This window comes from Vicugna pacos, chromosome 22, assembly GCF_048564905.1.
Source record: "Vicugna pacos chromosome 22, VicPac4, whole genome shotgun sequence".
Lineage (NCBI taxonomy): Eukaryota > Metazoa > Chordata > Mammalia > Artiodactyla > Camelidae > Vicugna > Vicugna pacos.
Window position 1 is genome coordinate 18,568,570 of NC_133008.1, and position 18,137 is coordinate 18,586,706.

Consider the following 18,137-nt stretch of genomic DNA (forward strand, 5'->3'; position numbering starts at 1 on the left):
CTCAATTGTAACTATGCACGAGCAGCCTTTGCGCAAGCGCAGTTCACACCAGAGAATTTTCAGTCGCTTTTGACGTCATATTGGTGACAGTGTAGTGAGTTCTAGCTTCACAGGTTCCAACCGTTTCCTATCGTTCTTTGGATGTAAACGCTTCTGGATTTCAGTTCTTTCAACCTGAATCCTGCCAGTGTCTGTCCTAAATGGCCACTGAAAGTGAAAAACAAACAAGCGGAGACAGCAGATGACTTTGCTGCGCATGTGCAGTGACCCAAACGAAGAGGACAGGGGGTGGCCTAAGCGCGGAGATTCCGCGCGTGCGCTCGGCTCGCTCGGTGCCACCGCAGCCGGGAGGCGAAGTGGAGTATGTCAGCCCCGTTTGAGGAGCGCAGTGGGGTGGTTCCGTGCGGGACGCCGTGGGGCCAGTGGTACCAGACCTTGGAGGAGGTGTTCATTGAAGTTCAGGTGCCGCCAGGCACTCGCGCCCAGGATATCCAGTGCGGCCTGCAGAGCCGGCATGTGGCGCTGGCCGTGGGTGGCCGCGAGATCCTCAAGGTAGCGGCAGGTCGGGGCTTGTACTCAGTTTCTTCTCGGCCCCTCCTTCCCACCCCCTCCCCCACCAGATCTCCGAGTCATAAAGTTCATGGTTTCTGTGGAAGGGCTGTTGGAAGGCCGTTCGGCTCCTGTGGCTGGCCGAAAGAAGGATAAAATTGCCCTGGTTTTGGTCTGGTCGGAGCCCCCACCCTCAGGGCCAGTCCCGATTGAGGTGGGAATTTGAGGAGCCCATCTCCCTGGGTTTGTTTTTAAGCTAAATGAAGATGCTCCTTTTGTTCCTCTGAGGGTCTTCAACTGAGAACAGGTTAACTGGATCGTTAAAGAAATACTTTAACTACATATACTTTCTTCCAGGCACTGATCTAGGTGCTGGGAGGACAGCAGTCAAAGATAGTATTCCCTCACTCAGGGAGGTTACGTTCTTGTGGGGAGGCATAATACAACTAAACTAGTAAGTATTTAGGCAGTTATAGAAAAGCAAAGATGAAAATTAAGGATAAGGATGTCGAGATGAGGATTTGGATGTATTGTCAGGTGATTTATTTTCTCATCTGAAATTAGAAAAATCCTGCATATTTGTGGAGTGGTTAAGCAGATGGTCAAGAGGTGAAGTAAGTAATTGTGCTATCCCTTTTATTCTCATCAGTACTCTTTATATCTGATGGTACCCATTTTTTTCCTTGTTAAAAATTATAGTTAAATTCAGTGAAGTTCAAGTTAGATTTCTTTCTCAGATTAGATGCTCGAGATATTTGATACCAGTGTTGTGTAACGGTGAAGGGAGATTACTTGGTAGGATACCTACCTTTGTCATTTCTCTAGTTCTGTAACCTTGGGCCAGAGATTGTTCAGTGTCTAAGTCTTCATTCACAAAGTGGGGTAATTTATAGTACCTTTCTCATAGGATTGTTCTGAGCATAGCATGGTATCCATGTGAGTGAAGAACTTGGAGCAGGTAGTACCTGGTATTTAATAAGGTCACACTACATGTTAGCTGTTATTATTTTATATGGAAGTGTTTTGAGTGCCTCAGAGAAAAGGAAGATTCACGTGAAAGATACTGATTTATGTTAGCTTGCATCTTAACCTTTCTGTATAGTTGTGTAATTCGTAGTTTACTGAACAGTGATTTTGATTTTATAGTCAAATTTACCTTAGTAATTGCAGTAGCTGTGGGAATTTAGCAATAACTAACTCTAGGATTTTTGGCACGCATTTAGGCCAGTAGGAGTTTTTTTCCACTGGTATTGACATATTTTTAAAAATATGTTTTCTCTTTGTTAATGTGATATTTTAATTTTCTAAAGCTTAAATTTAGTAAGTAGGAAAAAAATCAAGATGAATTTTAGCAGGTGCATTATCTTTTAAACTTTTCCTTTTCTTAGTTCTTTCTTAAAACGAGTTTCTGAATAATTAGTCACAACTAATCTGATATCAGATCTACAGTATGTACTTTAAAATATTTTTTAGTGTTAAATTGCCTTGCAAAGAGATTGAGCCAGTTTTTAAAAGTTTATTTTAAAGACATCATTTCTTCTTAATATCAGCAGGAGACCTCTTCTTGTAGTTTATTATAATTGGTAAAGTTAAAACATTTCAGATATTAATTTCACATATGGCCAATCAGTGATCAGAAGTATTTCTTCATCTTATAAAAAAGAGCCTGATCTTTCTGTAGAGAGCACTGTGTTCTTTGTTATAGTAAATATACCAAGTAGTATAAATAAACTAGGTTCTGTCTCACTCGCTAGGTGGGAATTTAGGGATGAATACCTATCAATGTGTTGAAGTAGTATTAAGTTTGATCTCCCCTTTCTAAACTAATTAGGCAATTGTATGTGGATTAGATAGGAAATTAGCTAAGTCTTGAATCATGAAAGCCTTATAAAAATTAATGAAATCTCTATTTTTTAGTACTTCATATGTTTATTTTTCAGGGCAAACTCTTTGATTCTACAATAGCTGATGAAGGAACATGGACTTTGGGTAAGGGTGATCTATTATTTTTCTTAGAATCTTTTTAAAAATTAATTTTGTCTTGGAACATAGTATGTTTCCCCTCTGTTGTACTAAGTCCTTTGTCTTTGCAGCTCTGAAAGATACAGTAATAGAAACATATTGAAAGCAATTATATATCAAGATTACCTAATGATTTTTGAAAATATAAACTAATGATGAACTCTAATTTCTTTGTGATTTTTGTTTGTTTAGAGGATAGAAAAATGGTCCGTATTGTTCTCACAAAGACAAAGAGAGATGCAGCAAATTGTTGGACTTCTCTTCTAGAATCTGAATATGCAGCTGATCCTTGGGTGCAAGACCAAATGCAGAGAAAACTTACATTAGAGAGATTCCAGAAAGAAGTAAGTCAGATGAATGAATATGTGTAGTTAAACGTCTGTAAATCATAGGATAATTATTATTTGAAACTAAAACTCAAATGTGGTTTTAAAAAAATAAAAACTCTTTAGAGGAATATTTTAAGTTAAATGATTAGAAAAGTGACTGGCCTTTCTATGTATGGATTTGATTCCCCACCCTTGGGAGGAATTTATTTGTACTGCTACGATGTCTTAAGTTTAAATCATTTAGTGTACATCAGTAATGCATGAATAAACTCATAAAAATTCAATCAATGCAGACTTACATTATGTAAAAAAGTGTAAGGCCCTTTAATCAATGTCTTCCATCCTATGCCTGTCTCATTCTCATCTCATCAGTAGATTGGCTGGATTGTTTTATTTTTAACATAAATGGAGGATCACACTGTGTGTAATGTTCATGTTGCTTTTTCATTTAATGTGTTGGGTCTCTTTCCCTACTGGTACTTACAGATAAAATTCATTCCTTTTAACTGCTTCAGAGTATTTCCTAGTTTCATTGTATTGTAATTATTTATTTAGCTATTCCTCTTTGATGAGATTTAGATTTCTTTGTGTCTATTTCAAATGAAGTTTGTGCCTTTATCTCTGAAACTATTCAAACATTCCTTTAAGATAGATATCTAGGAGAATTATTTCTGGATCAAAGCATTGGTAAAGTTTTGGTGGATAATTTCCATCTATATGATGGTAATTCCCAAATGTGTATCCCTAGCTTGGACTTTTCACCTGAATGTTGGACTCACATATCCAACTGCCTATTTAACACATTCTCTTAGCTGTCTAACAGACATATCAAACTCGACATGTCCAGAGTGAATGCCCTGATTTCCTTCCCTCAACTGTTCTACCTCCAGACTTCTCATCTCAGTTAATGGAAACTCTTTGTTCAAACCAAAAAAAAAAAAAAAATTGGAGAATCGTCCATCATTATTCTCTCTCTCTCACACCCTATCCAGTTTGTCAGGAAACCTCCCTGGCACTACCTTCCGGATATATTCAGAATTTGACTACACATCACCACCAACTCCGTGACCACTGTCATCTGGACCACCTCTAATGTTTTGCCTAGATTACCCTAGTAATCTTCTAACTGTTCTCTTTACTTCTACCCTTGCCAAGCCTACAGTCTTTTCAGAATAACAGAGCAGTCCTTTTACAATGCATGTCAGATTACATCACTTTTCTTCTCTGAGCTCATTCACTCAAGTAGAAGACAAAGTCCTATACAAGGCCCCAGCTGATCTGGTCCCATGATCTCTCTGCCCTCCTCTCCTACTGCTGCTCCCCCCACCCCCCATTCTGCTCTAGCCACATTATGGCCTTTTTGCTGTTCCTTAAATCTGCCAGGCCATTCTTCCTCTGTCCTTTTGACTGCAATGCTCTTCCAAAGCTTAGCTAACTTTTCACTGTTTTCAGGTCATTTCTCAATGAAGCATGCTTTGACCTTAATCATCCTATTTAAAAAACTCTAAGCTTCTCATTTCCCTTACTGTGCCCTACTTTTCTTTCTCTTCTTCTTTTTCTCCATAGCACTTACCAGCATTTAACACACTAGATCATGGGCTGGCAAGCTGTGGCCCCACTGCCTGTTTTTGCGGTTTTACGCGGACACAGCTTTGTTTTTCGTTTGTGCGTTGTCTGTTATGTAGCAGCAAGCAGAATTAAGTAGTTACGACAGAGGCTACATGGCTTTCAGAGCCTGAAGTACTTACTGCCTTGCTTTTTATAGGGAAGTGTGCTGGCCCCTGCATTACATAACTTAGGGATTATTATTTGTCTCCTACTGTTAGAATGCAAGCTCCACCAGAATAAGGATCTTTGTTTTGTTTTGTTCGCTCTTAAATTCTACATGCTTCTCATGGTGTCTTCTGAACAGTAGGAAGTCAATAGATGTTTGTTGAATAAATGAAATGCCTCTAAAAAGATTAAAACCTGGGGCAGTACTTACTCCAGAGGATTGTTGTGAGGATTAAATATTTTAATATATATCTACAGCTCTTAGCATCTTGACTGGCATATAATAAGCTCTCAAAAAATGTTAGTTATTAAAATTTGTTTATACACTGATACTAAAGTATATGTTTATACTGTAATATAAACCGTATATATATATCACTGTATGTCAACACTGTAATATACGTATTGATCTTCTAAATATTTGTAAATCTGAAAATTGAAAAAAACACCACATAGTTTTAAGTTCCATTTTGGTGATTACAGTGAAGTTTGATATCTTTTCCCATGTTTATTGGCCATTTAGATTTCCTTTTTTTGTCAATTGCCAGTTTATATCTTTTTACTGTTTTCCTTTTGGGTTACTTATATTTTTCCTTATAAACTTTATTTTATAATTTGTTTCATATCTTTTAGAATCCTGGTTTTGACTTCAGTGGAGCAGAAATCTCAGGAAACTACAGTAAAGGTGGACCAGATTTCTCAAATCTTGAGAAATAATCACAATTTTCTTGCTGCATTTTGTGGATTCTAGCAGATGTTGCCAGCTTAATCAAAGGAATAGATTATGTGATGGAAGAAAACTGTGGATGCCTACAGTTAACAAATTGCAAAATATATTTAAACATGGCTCTAATAATTGCATTCAAATATGATTTACATAGGAAACATCTTAAATAACTTGTGGGAACTCCAATTGATACACGGTAACTTTTTTTGACTTGTTTTTTGCTCAGCATGAAGTTTTATATGCTGCATTTTACTAATTTCATATTTAACCTGTATTTTTAATATGAAAAAAATTAGGGTTTAGATCATGTGAAATGACAGGGTGCCTTCAGGGAAAATTAAGTTTTTCTTTCAATAAGTGTGATGCAGGAATAATGTTCAATAAACTTTTCTAAATAGGAATTGTGTACCCCTTTGTCTAAGTGTACCAATTCACACAAAGAACTTGTATTAATGAAAAAATTTTTCAGAAAGGAAAAAATAATCTGCAAATATATTCTGAGTAATTTTAGGTTTTTTGTTTGTTTTGTTTTTTTTTTGGTGGAGGCAGGTAATTAGGTATATTTATTTATTTATTCTTGGGGGAGGTACTGGCGATACAACCAGGACCTCATGCTTGCTAAGCATGCACTCGACCACTTGAGCTATACCTCCCCCCTGGTATTCTGAGTAATTTACCGAAAAACTTTTTTTAAAAAATGTCTGAGTTAGCATATTATTCCTTGAGGAATGACTTTATGTCAAGAAACTGAAAAATACCTAACACTTGGAATAGATGAATACAAAACAGAAGTGATGAAGTGAATGTGGTTATTGGGTGAATTCCTTGTTAGTGACAAAAAAATTACAGTCAATGATTATGTCAGTGACATCATTTTGATCTTTAGTGATTTGGGCATATAGGTAAGAATTATCTTGAAATTTTATGTCATCCTTCTTATGTCCTTTTTAATTTAAATGTCTTAAACAATCTGAAATGTATATAGAAAAGTTACACATAAAAGACACAGAATTGTTTTCTTCCTGAGTCCTCAGGTTTGTGTGCAAGTTGGTGACATGGTGCCCCATTATCTCTGGGTACCTTAGTGTATATTTCCTTCAAAGCACATGATTCTACATAACTACAACACAACCATTAAAATCAGGAAATTAGCACTGACACATGACCACCGAATCCTTGGACCTTCATTCCATTCATGTTTAATTGATTGTCCCAGTAATGTCCTTGATGGCAAAAGGATCCAGTCAGAATCATGCCTTGCATTTAGGTACCAGGTGTCTTTAGTTTACTCCAAACCGGAACACGTCCTCATTTTCACTCTGACTTTTACAACCTTGGCACTTGAAGATTATAGCCTAGTTTTGTACATCTCTCATTTTGAGTTTCGTCTGGTTTTTCTTCATGATTAGATTCAGGTTATGAATCATCGGCAGGACTCTTACAGAAGTGATGCTGTGTTCTTACTGCATCCAATCATGAGTTATAAGTTTCAGTTTGTCCTTTTTCTGATAGTGTTTACAGTTGGCTTGCCATATCCATGGGTTTCAAATACTGATTCAACAGAAGGTGGAAAATAGTTAAAAAAAAATCCAAAAAGTTCCAAAAAGCAAAATTTGAGTTTGCTATGCACTGGCAACTATTTACATAGGTTTACAATGTGTTTACAACTGTTTACATAGTATTTACATTGTATTAGGCGTTAGAAGTAACCTGGAGATGATTTAATTTATTCAGGGGGATGTGCATAGATATAAGCAAATACCATGTCATGTTACTGAGCATCTCTGGATTTTGATATCCAAGGGGGATCCTGGGAACAATACCTGTGGATACTGAGGGACAGCTATACTTCGATCACTGATTAAGTGGTGCCTGCCAGTCTTCCTCACTGTAAAGCTATTTTTTTTTAATGTTTGCAATTAAGTATTTTGTGTGATGTAGTTTCCAAGTACTGCCTTGTTTCTCACCAAACTTTCAATTTTTATGTATATATATGTATATATGTACACTCATGACTTCTTTATTCAGTGGGTTAAAATCTGTTATTCCCATTACTTCGATCCTCAACATTTTTCTAGATTTGACCAGTAGAAGACCATGCTAGGTGGCTTCTAGGCCCTTTTGACATGTCCCCATCGTATTTGAGCAATTTCTTATTCTCTGGCACATGATATACCAGACTTATGTTTTCCCTTCCCTAGCCCAAGAATCAGCCATTTTTATAAGGAGCCCTGGTTGTTTTTACTGGAGATTGGTATTTAGAAGCCAGGTTCTATGTGCTAGTGAGCAATTGCTGCATATTATGCCTACATTTACATCTGTATTTATTTTTATGTCTGTATGTATATTGAAAGCCGTGAGTTAACATTTAAACTTTCTAATCCTTTGGGGTTCATTTTTGCTCTCTTCCTTTCTATATAATTCCTTTCAGCAATAGTGAGATACCTGATTCTTACATCCTTAATATATTGGGTTCCCTAATCTAGATCATCTTCCCATATGAGTGTCTTTCTCACTCTGCTCAGGCTCCAACACCCTGTGCCAGTCAGAGTTACCCCCCTCACCTGCTGGGATCCTAACACCCTGCTCTGGGCCACTGCAGCCCAGCCACACCCTTTGGCAAGATGCCTATGTTCACTTTACTCAGTAACTTTAGGAATGAATTGTTGGGGAAGAGGCATTTTTCTTTTAATTGGCTTCTCTTCTTGACATTAAAAATTTTTTGGATTTTGAATAAACAAAGTAAAATTAACTTTTTTTTGTTTGCAGTTTTGTGAATTTTAACTTACGTAGAGATAGGTATAAACTCCAAAATTAGTAGATTGAATAGTTCAGTCACCACAAGAACTCCTTCGTGCTCTTTCTAGTCACACCCTACTACTAGCCTCAAACTCTGGAAACCACTGGTTTAGTCTCTGTCTCTGTAGTTTTGTTTGTTTGTTTTTTTAAAGAATATCATATAAATTGAATCATATGTAATCTTTTTTAAAAAATAGGTTGTTGATATATAATTCACATACCGTACACTTTACTTATTTAAAATAAGTGTATGTTGGTGGTTTTTAGTATAGTCACATAATACTTAACCACCATCATAGTCAACTTGTCATTTTCATCACCTGAAAAAACAAACAAATCCCGTACCTTTCAGCTATCACTGTCCCCATAATCCTGTCAAGCAACTGCTTATTTACTTTCCATGTATTTCTGTTCTGGCTTATTTCATACAAATGGAGTCATGTGGTCTTTTGTTTCTGGCTCACTTCGCATAATGTTTTAGAGGTTCATCCATGTTTTAGTATGTACTTCATTCTTTTTGTCTGGCTGAATAATCCATTGTATGACTTACACATACTTGTCCGTGTATCAGCTGATGGACATCTTGGAGGTTTCCACCTTTAGCTACTGTGCATAATTCTGCTATAAACATTCAAGTACAAATCTTTATGTGCATGTATATTTTCGTTTCTTACCCAGCAGCGGAACTTCAGGTTTTATGAAAACTCTGTTTAATCATTTGAGGAACTGGTAGATTCTTTTCCAAAGTGGCTACACCGTTTTGCATTCCCACCAGCAGTGTGTGAGAGCTCTAATTTCTCCACATTTCTGCAAACACTTACATGACCTTCTGATTCTAGCCATTCTGGTGAATGTGAAGTGGTATCACATTGTGATTGTGACTTCTCTGATGGCTAATTATATAAAGTATCTTTTCTTGTACTGATTGATGATTTGTGTATCTTCCTTGGAGAAATGTTTATTTAAATTCTTGGTCCATTTTTTAAAGGGTTATTTATCTTTGAGATCTAAGAGTCTTTGTGTATTCTGGACATAAGTCCCTTATCAGATAGACGATGCTTTTTCTGGATCAATTGATTTGATCTTTCTTTTTTTCCTTTAGATTGTTAAAATGGTGGGTTATATTGATTTTCTAATTTTAAACCAGCTTACATCTCCCCCCAATCCTAAACCTGGTCATGTTGTATTATTCATTTTATATATCTGAACTTGTTTGTTGATTTTTATGTGTTCATTCGGGATATTGGTCAATAGCTTTTAAAAATTAAAAAAAAATTTGTATTTATCTAGGTTTGGTATCAGGTTAATGCTGGCCTTATAAAATGAATTGAGAAGTGATTCTTCTAATTTCTGGGAGAGATTTGTAGAATTTGTGCTAGGTCTTCTTTAAATTATTTATAGGATTTTCCAGTAAGATTCTAAACAATGAGTTGAATTTTTTAAACTAGTAAGTTTACTTAGGTTATCTAATTTTAAGTTTTCGTAGTTCACGTCTTTCAAGGAATTGATTCATCTAATTATGTGTAGAGTTGTTTGTGGTAGTAAAAAAGGTAGTGTCCATTCAGTATCTTTAGATTCTGTAGTGGTATCTCTTTCATTCCTAAAATTGGTCATTTCTTTTTTTGTCAGTCTTGCTAGAGGTTTATCAATTTTATTGCTTGAAGCCTTGTCCATTTCTCCTTTCAGTGCTCTCAGTTTTGTCTTCACTTCCAAGTACAGGTATGAGACCTTGGGCTAGTCCCATACCTGCTCTGTGGCTCTGGTTCTTTTGTAAATTGGGATAACCTCATTCAGTTTGGAGGATTACATACATGAGATGATTCATATACAACATCTGACACTAGCACCTGACAGTAACAACTGTCGGTTGCTAATCACAAATACTAGATCAGAAATGTTTGTTTTCAGATGGTGTGTCACAAAGTTCGAAATACATGGAAGGTTCAGATGCCCTTTTTTAAAAACAGTACTTTTGAAAAGAGGGATTATTAAATATATCTAACTTGAGTCAAGTGCAAAAGGAACCTTCTTTTATAAAAGTTTTTCTTTCATCATTAATTCCTTGCAGTGTCTACTTTATAAGATGTCTTGTTTAATTAAACATGAACAGTTCAAAATCATACGTTGTTTCAATTCCAATAATAATTAACAAGTGATCTAAGCAGACTAACACAATACTTGGCAGTTACCTGTCATTATCAAACACCTACTGGAAGGCTGTTTAATTAGGGAAGAGGGTTGCACACAACTTTTCGTGGGCTGAATCGAAGGGTGAATTTATACTAAGGATAGCCATAGTAGTGTTGAATCTAAATAAGAAAAGTAACCAACGGTGCATAAACAACAACTTTTTAACACAAATTAAGCATATTTACTTGTCATCATCTTGTGCCTATCTTTAAAAATAGGAAGGAAAGGGTCAATTAGGTACTAGCCATACTTCTATAAGAGATTTCGTTTCTTCTACCATGCATCTGACTTGAGAGCTAAATTTAAATACAGTGACGAGATAGCTCTTTATTGTGGTTCCATTATCACATTGCCAAAGTAGCTAATTAAGTTAGAACTAAGAAGCAAACAGAAAACCACTCAGCAAAGGAATGCATTTCAGTAACTTTATTGAAAGGTATATCCCTTAGTACCAAAACATAATGGTAGTTGGTTAGGTTACCTCTGCCACCTCAAAATTAACACTGATGTATTCAAAATATTGAAATTTATCAGTCTTTTGGGAAAACTGAAAAGTTATCCATAAAACATGGTTTACAAAAGTATAAGATACATTGCAGTTCTTTGGTTTATTTTCCAGTCCGTATCTACCCATAATGTGATGTCAAAATTGGGTACAGCCATCCTGGACAGACTCAGGATACACACCGAACTGAGTAATCGTTGACAACACTTTTAACACTGTAGCTCTCCTTAGTCACTGAAATCCTGAACTACCTCAGCGACCTTATTATTATGAAGATGCCTACTTTTCTTAAAACTCTTCTGGCACAGTAGGGTCAATTAGTGAAAGTGTATTCTCTTCCTTTTAAGCAAAATTCTAAATTAGAAGCAATGACGATTTTATAAAAACAGTCCTTAGTAAAAACTTCTGGAGTGTTAAAGCAGAAAGTTTTCACAATGATGCTAATTTATTTTGAGTTACTACTACAATAAAGCTGAATTTTCTTGATGGGACTAGATTGAGGCAGTAAATTTTGTATAAAACTTTTATCACAGATACAAACATAACCTGGTTGCTAGAAAAATACTAAAGATAACGTAATATGCCAAAATTACTAGGTCTGTAGTTTTGCTTTATATAAAATATTCTCCAATTTAAATGTGATTCCTATCTACCAATGAAGTCCACATCTCTGGATTATCTATTTTACTTGCATTATGGGTGCCAAGAAACCATTTTCACTGCCTAGAATAGTGACCCTTGTTATGCCTTAAAAGTGCATTTGTGTAATACTGGTTTTCATGCAAACCTCCTCGTCTGAATTAAGCAGCCATTTTTAAGACCACCTAAATACAATATATTGACCCAACAGAGAAAGCTGGATCAATGTTAGAAATGAAGATTCACAGTTTACCTTCCCAAGCTTGTCAGCACTTCACATTTATGCTGTTAGCTTTGATTTGTATGCTTCACAGGTGAATTCAAATTTGAGTAATTCCACTGTAGGGTAATGGTAATTAGGCAGTTTTCCCAAATCTGAGAACATCAATGCTAATCTAGTTGTGATGTTTTGAGGCTTCACAGCTTAAATCCATTATAACATTATGGAATCCACAGCTCAGGATTGTGGAGAAAGACTTCAGAGAAGTGTTTTTTTTTGTTGCTGTAATAATCCTATTCAACAAACAGAAAATCAAGTTATCAGAAGTTTGCCAAACACAAATATTACTACCTGTTTAAAATCAACTGTTCATATCTAAGACTCTTAATCACGTCTTACGTAGATGTGTTCAATGTTAACACTTAGTTTTGAGTTGGAACGAAGTTAAATCAACACTGAGTTAAATTTAGATGGCAAGAATGTATATCATACATTCAGGACAAGGTTTATATTTCTTATGCATGTAACTACTTTCCAGTGTTCCAACTTCTATAGCAATGACATACAACTATCGTGTTGAGACACTCTGGCAGTTTCCAGACACCCAATGCAGAGGCAACCATCTGTCATAACTTACTTTTTAAGTACAACATCCAAGTTCATGCTGATTTTGCTAATAAGCTAACGGTCTCAAATTAATTCATGTGTGGTTCAAACTTTTGGTCCTGTTTTCTTACTTAGGCTTGTGTAACTTTAAATGAGCCAAAGCTCGAGTCTATATACAGCAAAATGACGTGCAATTAAAAAAATACCATTTTAGTGCTAATTTTAAAGTTCAGATTATGAAGGAGGATGCTGCTTTCTAAGCTGTTAATTTAATGAAATGGCTAACATATATATATCTAAGGTTAGATAATTCCTTACTCTTAGGAATTCCTTACTCTTACTGCACCTTGAATACAGTAAATGCCCTCAAATATTAGCTGACTAGATCAGTGAAGTCACTTTCCCCTTTGCTATTCCAACTCCATTTGTTTATTTTGAAAATAACTCAGATTTAAATTCTTGAATTGTAGAAGACAATTATAGCATTAGAAAGTTTTTTTCTACATGGAGAATAACTAAACAAATTTACCAATTAAGGGCCCATTTCAGGAATTGTTGGAAGGTGGGTTATTCTGTAGTAACTATGCTTCAGTTGCCGTGCAGTCCGCCCAGAAACAATCCATTTCAACTTCTGAACATTTGGTTTGGAACACTTGTTTGATGCATATTCAGTTAAACACTTGGACACGAGCTCTTGCCAGAATGTCAAATCTCTGCCATTTATCTGTGCATAAATTTTAAAAATATATTACTTAAAAGTCCTGCAGGTATTTAATTATAGTAGTAATTGCAATCTTATCAACATGTGTCTTTCCTTGTCAAAAAGTTTTGAGGATAAGCTACTTAAGTTTCATGTCAACACATGGCACATCTCATTTTACTTCAGGAACAAGTGTAGTTTCTTTCACAGCTGTTAACAGGATTTGGGCTATGACTCTGACATACCTTGGAATGTTTCTGAAGATGTTCTATTCTTTCCGTTAACTCTACACACTTCTGTGCTTGGATTTCCAATGCAATGATAGACAATGCCAACACAGATGGCTGAAAGAGATAAATTTTAAATAAATGTTGAACATAAGAATAGGTGTATAAATAGGTTTAATCTTTATAACATATTTACCTTTGCTTTAGAAAATATAATCCTGCAGTAGCACGCCTTAAGTTGAGCTTCCAGTCTTTCAAAATTAAGGATAGTCTTCCTTTAAAAAGAAAATGAGAATAATTTTATGTAGATAATTTTACATCCAGTCAAAATTATAGAAAAATAAGTCAATTTTTTTTTATTTTTTGAAAAATAAGTCAATTTTAAAGTGATGTTTATGCACACTTAACATAGAAAATGAATTATCTGAAGTAAAGAATTCAGAGACATGAACATCTTAAGGATACCATACATGAATTTTAAATAATTTGGGCAAAAACAGTAAAGTATCAGACCCACAGTTATCAATGTTTCTTTTCATTTCATTTTAATCCATTTTTGAATCTAAAGTTCCTTTTTCCATAAATCTGTGTTACACACTTACCTATTAGATTCTATAACTACTCTATAAATGGAAAACATAATTTTTAAAAAGCTGAAATGTCCTTTAGTCTTAAGAATTAGCCTTCATCGACTTCAAGAAGCTACTGATGAAAGTTTTCTCACTTCTGCTGAAGAGTGAAGTCAAACTCAGAGCTGCGGTTGTCATTTTACTTATTTTGACTGGAATTCTCCCAGTGTATTGATTTTACATAAAATCCAGACAATACCATTCCAACTTCAAATCCCCTTTGTTAAGAACAAAGATCACATACCTTTCATGTGGCAAATTTTCTTGAATGAGTGAGTAATAGAGTTGTAGAAATTGAAAGGCAGTAGTAGCTTTGACTTTCCAACACACCTTCTCCAACACAATCTTTTCCATTCTCATCAAATCTGAAACCGTGAACCTATACTGGCTTATTCGGATCAAGTCAGTTGCCAATGGGACATTCCTTTCCTCTTCTATTGATTTTACAGCCAAATAGAAGCAGCTCAGTCCAACACACCCAAGGTGCTTGGGCTGTACCTAAAAAGACCATGTCTTTTATTATTATTCCATGTCTTTATCTTATTTCAGTTAAAAAAAAAAGGATAATCTAAAACTCAGACCCATCATTTTGAAAATGTATCTCTGAGGTCTATTTCTCATGTGTGAAGCACTTAACAAGATCTACTCAGACCTTAACTGTAGCCTATTAACCCTACATACCCACTTGGAACTAAGTTTTTAGTAAACAGGCTAAGTTTCCTTATGTTTGGCCTCAGCACATAAAAATTCTTACCTATTTTGGTTTGTTTAAATTACTGCAGAAAGCACTGTGTTCCAGTTGGACCAAATAAGTTACTTGGTCAAAGGCTTAAATGAGGACTGAAATGCCTTACAGCTTACGCACAAGAATGTTATGCTTTTCCAGGTTGTTTTCTTTGTAGTTAACACATATAAAATGTTTAAAAATACTTTGGCAAATACTGTTTACTCTGCCCTATGTAAAAGCTCTATATACTACCAATCTTTTTTTATTTATCATTTTCTAAGTGTCTACAAGTCAAAATTTATCACCATCAAATTTCTGTCCACTTTAAGTTCCAGCTCAATTGAAACTTTAAGAAGCCTTTACTAGTATTTGTGCTCTCTCCTCTTAGAATCCCTCCAGCAATATATTTGTGCCTCTTTTGAGGTATAATGTAATTATTTTTCTTATTATGCTTTACCTATACGTTAACCAGTTCAAACATTATTCTCGCTAAAATTGTAACATACTAAAGGGACAAATGTATGTTAGTCACCTGTGCACCATTTACAGAGTCAAAGGTAGTGCTTGCACAGTGTCTAAAGAGTTGTTTAATTAGTCTGTTGAACAAGTTTCTTGAACCATTCCATTCAGCAAACATTGAGCTCTTTCTGTATCTGATGGATTGTGTTAGGTATTGAGGACTAAAAGATGAGTTTCATTTTAACTGTCACAATATTTCATTACGTACCAGTGACCACAGGTGCACAGAGAAGTCAGATGTATTTTTAACAGTTAAACTCTGAAAGAAGGTGCCTCGTTAGTGCAGTAGGTCGCGTCAGTCTCATAAACTCTGAAAGCTACACACAAGTCTTTCTTATCCAATATAGAGAATAATTATACATAAATAGTCCTCCAGAAGATACTCTTTACTATATGCAAACTTAGGCTGAAAATGCCAAGCATAAGCAAGACTGGAGGGAATATAAGGCTAAAATAATTAGAACTTTATTATCTATGAATAGAGATTAAGAAATACATGCTATCAAAAGGTGGTTGACAGCATCAGCAAAAAGAAAAAAAAAAAGAAAGAAATATTCTCTAATTCTTAACCCACAACCTAGCATTCTGCCTCTAACACATTTCTCTAAATTAAAAACAACAGTAAGTAAATGAAAATGCCAACCTACCAAGACTTTTAAACACAACAGCCAACTCTCCTACTGGGAAACTCTGCAATTAATTATTTCATATGAGACTATTTTTCAGTGTCAGAAGTTAAGTCTAACAAATGATGCATTACTCTTGGTTAAAGGAAGAGTATCAATGCTGTACATAGACTTACCATAATGTTACTTGTTGAAAATAAAAAAAGGTCAAGATTATGAATATCAGCCCAAAGGTAGCAATACCATCTCCAAAACACATTGAGCAGAACCATGAAATACTCAGGGTAATGTAGCTTTAAACATACCTTCATTTTTGACAGGAATCTGTCCAGTAAATTCACAGCTAGAGAAAACGTCTCTGTGTCAAAGCCAAAGAATTGAGTTAGACTGAGAAGATCTTTTACTTCAAAGTCCCTTAGTCGTGCAGTCATCCTAAGGCCATTATCGTGGGCAGATTCAATCAGTCTCAAGCCGCAGACCTTTGGCTGACATCTCGTCTCCTGTTCCAACAGGGCATTCAGCTGGTGTAGCAGTTTCTGAGAGTCAGTTGTTGTCAGTACCTCTATCATCTATATATAGAACAAAGCCCAGAAAGGAGTGAAAGAACAGCCTTTCCAGCCTTGGGTTGTGCCAAGTGCTTTATAACAGAAGTCTCCCCTCCCTCAATGCTGCTGGTGAAACTAAGTCATTGCAAAGTGCCATGTACTGCTCTTCCCCTCCCCAACCAGTTGGTCATATCCTAAACTGTGAGTTCCTAGAGGGCTGGAGCTATGCCTTTTTAAAGAAGAAAAATGCAAATCTGCATGCAAAAACTTTGAAATTCTGACATTAATGAACAATTTAAACTGTTCAAGTTGGCCAACTTTTTTAGTCTGTATTTCCTGATCTGTAAAGTGGGTATGAGGTTATTACCTACTTCATAGACTTGTATGAATGAATGAGAGCACCCAGGTACATATGTACTTAGCAGATATATTAGGTGCCTAATAAACACTGGACAATAATAAGGAGCTTATTTCTAGTCTGCCTCTTTGAATGGCTGTAAAGATAAAACAAGATGATTCAATTAAAGAGTTTAGCATAGCTGTTAACTTTTATTGGCGTTAGAAAACGAAGCGTAAGGGGTGCCATGGGAGCACGCAATGGGGGGCGGAGGATAATCCAGCCAGCAAGAGGAACCTGGGATTTCATTAATTTAAGACACTGCTGAATGTCTATTATGTCCAGGGCACAGGCTAAGCCCTGGATACACGGACGGTCCCGCCCTCCCCGCCCCAACAACCACAAGACAGGAAGGCAGGGGCTCTTTAGGGTTGGGAGACGGAAGGGGTGGGCAGAGGTGGAAACACTAACTTTTTGGGCCCTACTCTTTCGCCCCGGGGCTGGTGCCCGGGACGGGGCGGACCTGACTAAGACATCTCAGGAGGGCGGACATGGCCCCGCCCCTCCAGGCTCAGACTAGCCTGAACTTGTTGCTCACAGCAGCGGAGCGTAAACCGAGGACAAGGGCGCGAGACCTACCCCTTTCCCCGCGCCCCCCAACCCTGCTCCCTACCCGCACCCCGAGGTCAGCCCCGCAATCCCAGCTCACCTTGATGGCGACTGCAGCTCCTCAGCGGTAACCACCCTCCCCGGGCCTGCTCTCACCTCACCCCACGATATTAGATCCGAGAAGCCTACGAGGCGAGGGGACTCGCGGGCGAGAGGGGAGAGGCCCGGGGAGGGGGAGCCGTCCTGGGTGGAGGTCTCCGCAGCGCCGCCCAGACGACGCTGCCCTCCTCAGGGTCAGCTCGGAGCAGAAGGGGCCGCGGCTGGCCTCCTGAGTAATATATTGGAGGGCGGGGCTTTCCTGCAGAGGTGGGGCGGGAATTGAGCACTTTCACCGCTGATTGGTGTAATTCTTTTGATGGATGGCTCCAGCTGCCAAAGAGGACTGGTCGTAGAGGGACGAAGCCCGGCCAATCAGCGCACAGTTTTTAACGATCCTGGAGTCAAATTCTCCGCCCCTTTAGACCACGCCCCCTATCCCTAAGGGTCTTCTCATTGGAGGATTTCCCCGAGCGTCTTCACTGAAGAGGAGGGGGAGCTAAGCGGAGCGTGCACCAACCCATGCTCGGGTAAGGCCTCTGCCGGCTGGCGGATTGGCTAGAATATTGTTCCAGAACCTACTGGGAGTTTCAGTTCCGTTCTCTTCATTGGAGTGGTTCTGCCCTCTCTTTCTAAAAGTATGGCGCCTACTTAAAAAAAAAAAAAAATTAAAGCCCTGGCTTTTTCTGAGGTGGTGGGTTTTGATGATGTGGTTTATTAAATTGCCAGAAGTTTCTCTGTGTGGGCTTTGGAAATCCCTTGT

At 37.1% G+C, this 18,137-nt stretch overlaps 2 protein-coding genes across 4 annotated transcripts; one reads left to right on the plus strand and one right to left on the minus strand.

The window, feature by feature from the left end:
• Positions 1–64: 64 nt before the first annotated feature.
• NUDCD2 (NudC domain containing 2) lies at positions 65–5,801 on the plus strand. 3 transcript variants are annotated; one of them, XM_031689379.2, is made up of 4 exons: positions 65–361; positions 2,490–2,538; positions 2,764–2,915; positions 5,307–5,801. In XM_031689379.2, exons 1-4 carry the CDS (start codon positions 242–244, stop codon positions 5,388–5,390), a joined length of 405 nt encoding a protein of 134 aa, XP_031545239.1. In that variant the 5' UTR covers positions 65–241; the 3' UTR covers positions 5,391–5,801. The 3 variants fall into 3 exon arrangements, with proteins under 3 accessions (XP_031545239.1, XP_006199070.1, XP_072803372.1); XM_006199008.4 differs by having other exon boundaries at positions 70–552; XM_072947271.1 differs by lacking the exon at positions 65–361 and adding an exon at positions 631–763.
• A 4,999-nt stretch (positions 5,802–10,800) lies between these two features.
• Positions 10,801–17,591, minus strand: CCNG1 (cyclin G1). The gene is made up of 7 exons (XM_006199009.4): positions 17,379–17,591; positions 16,093–16,356; positions 14,160–14,413; positions 13,483–13,561; positions 13,305–13,403; positions 12,889–13,083; positions 10,801–12,046 (listed from the first exon to the last, which is right to left on the minus strand). Exons 2-6 carry the CDS (start codon positions 16,354–16,356, stop codon positions 12,892–12,894), a joined length of 888 nt encoding a protein of 295 aa, XP_006199071.1. The 5' UTR covers positions 17,379–17,591; the 3' UTR covers positions 10,801–12,046; positions 12,889–12,891.
• Between the last annotated feature and the right edge of the window lie 546 nt (positions 17,592–18,137).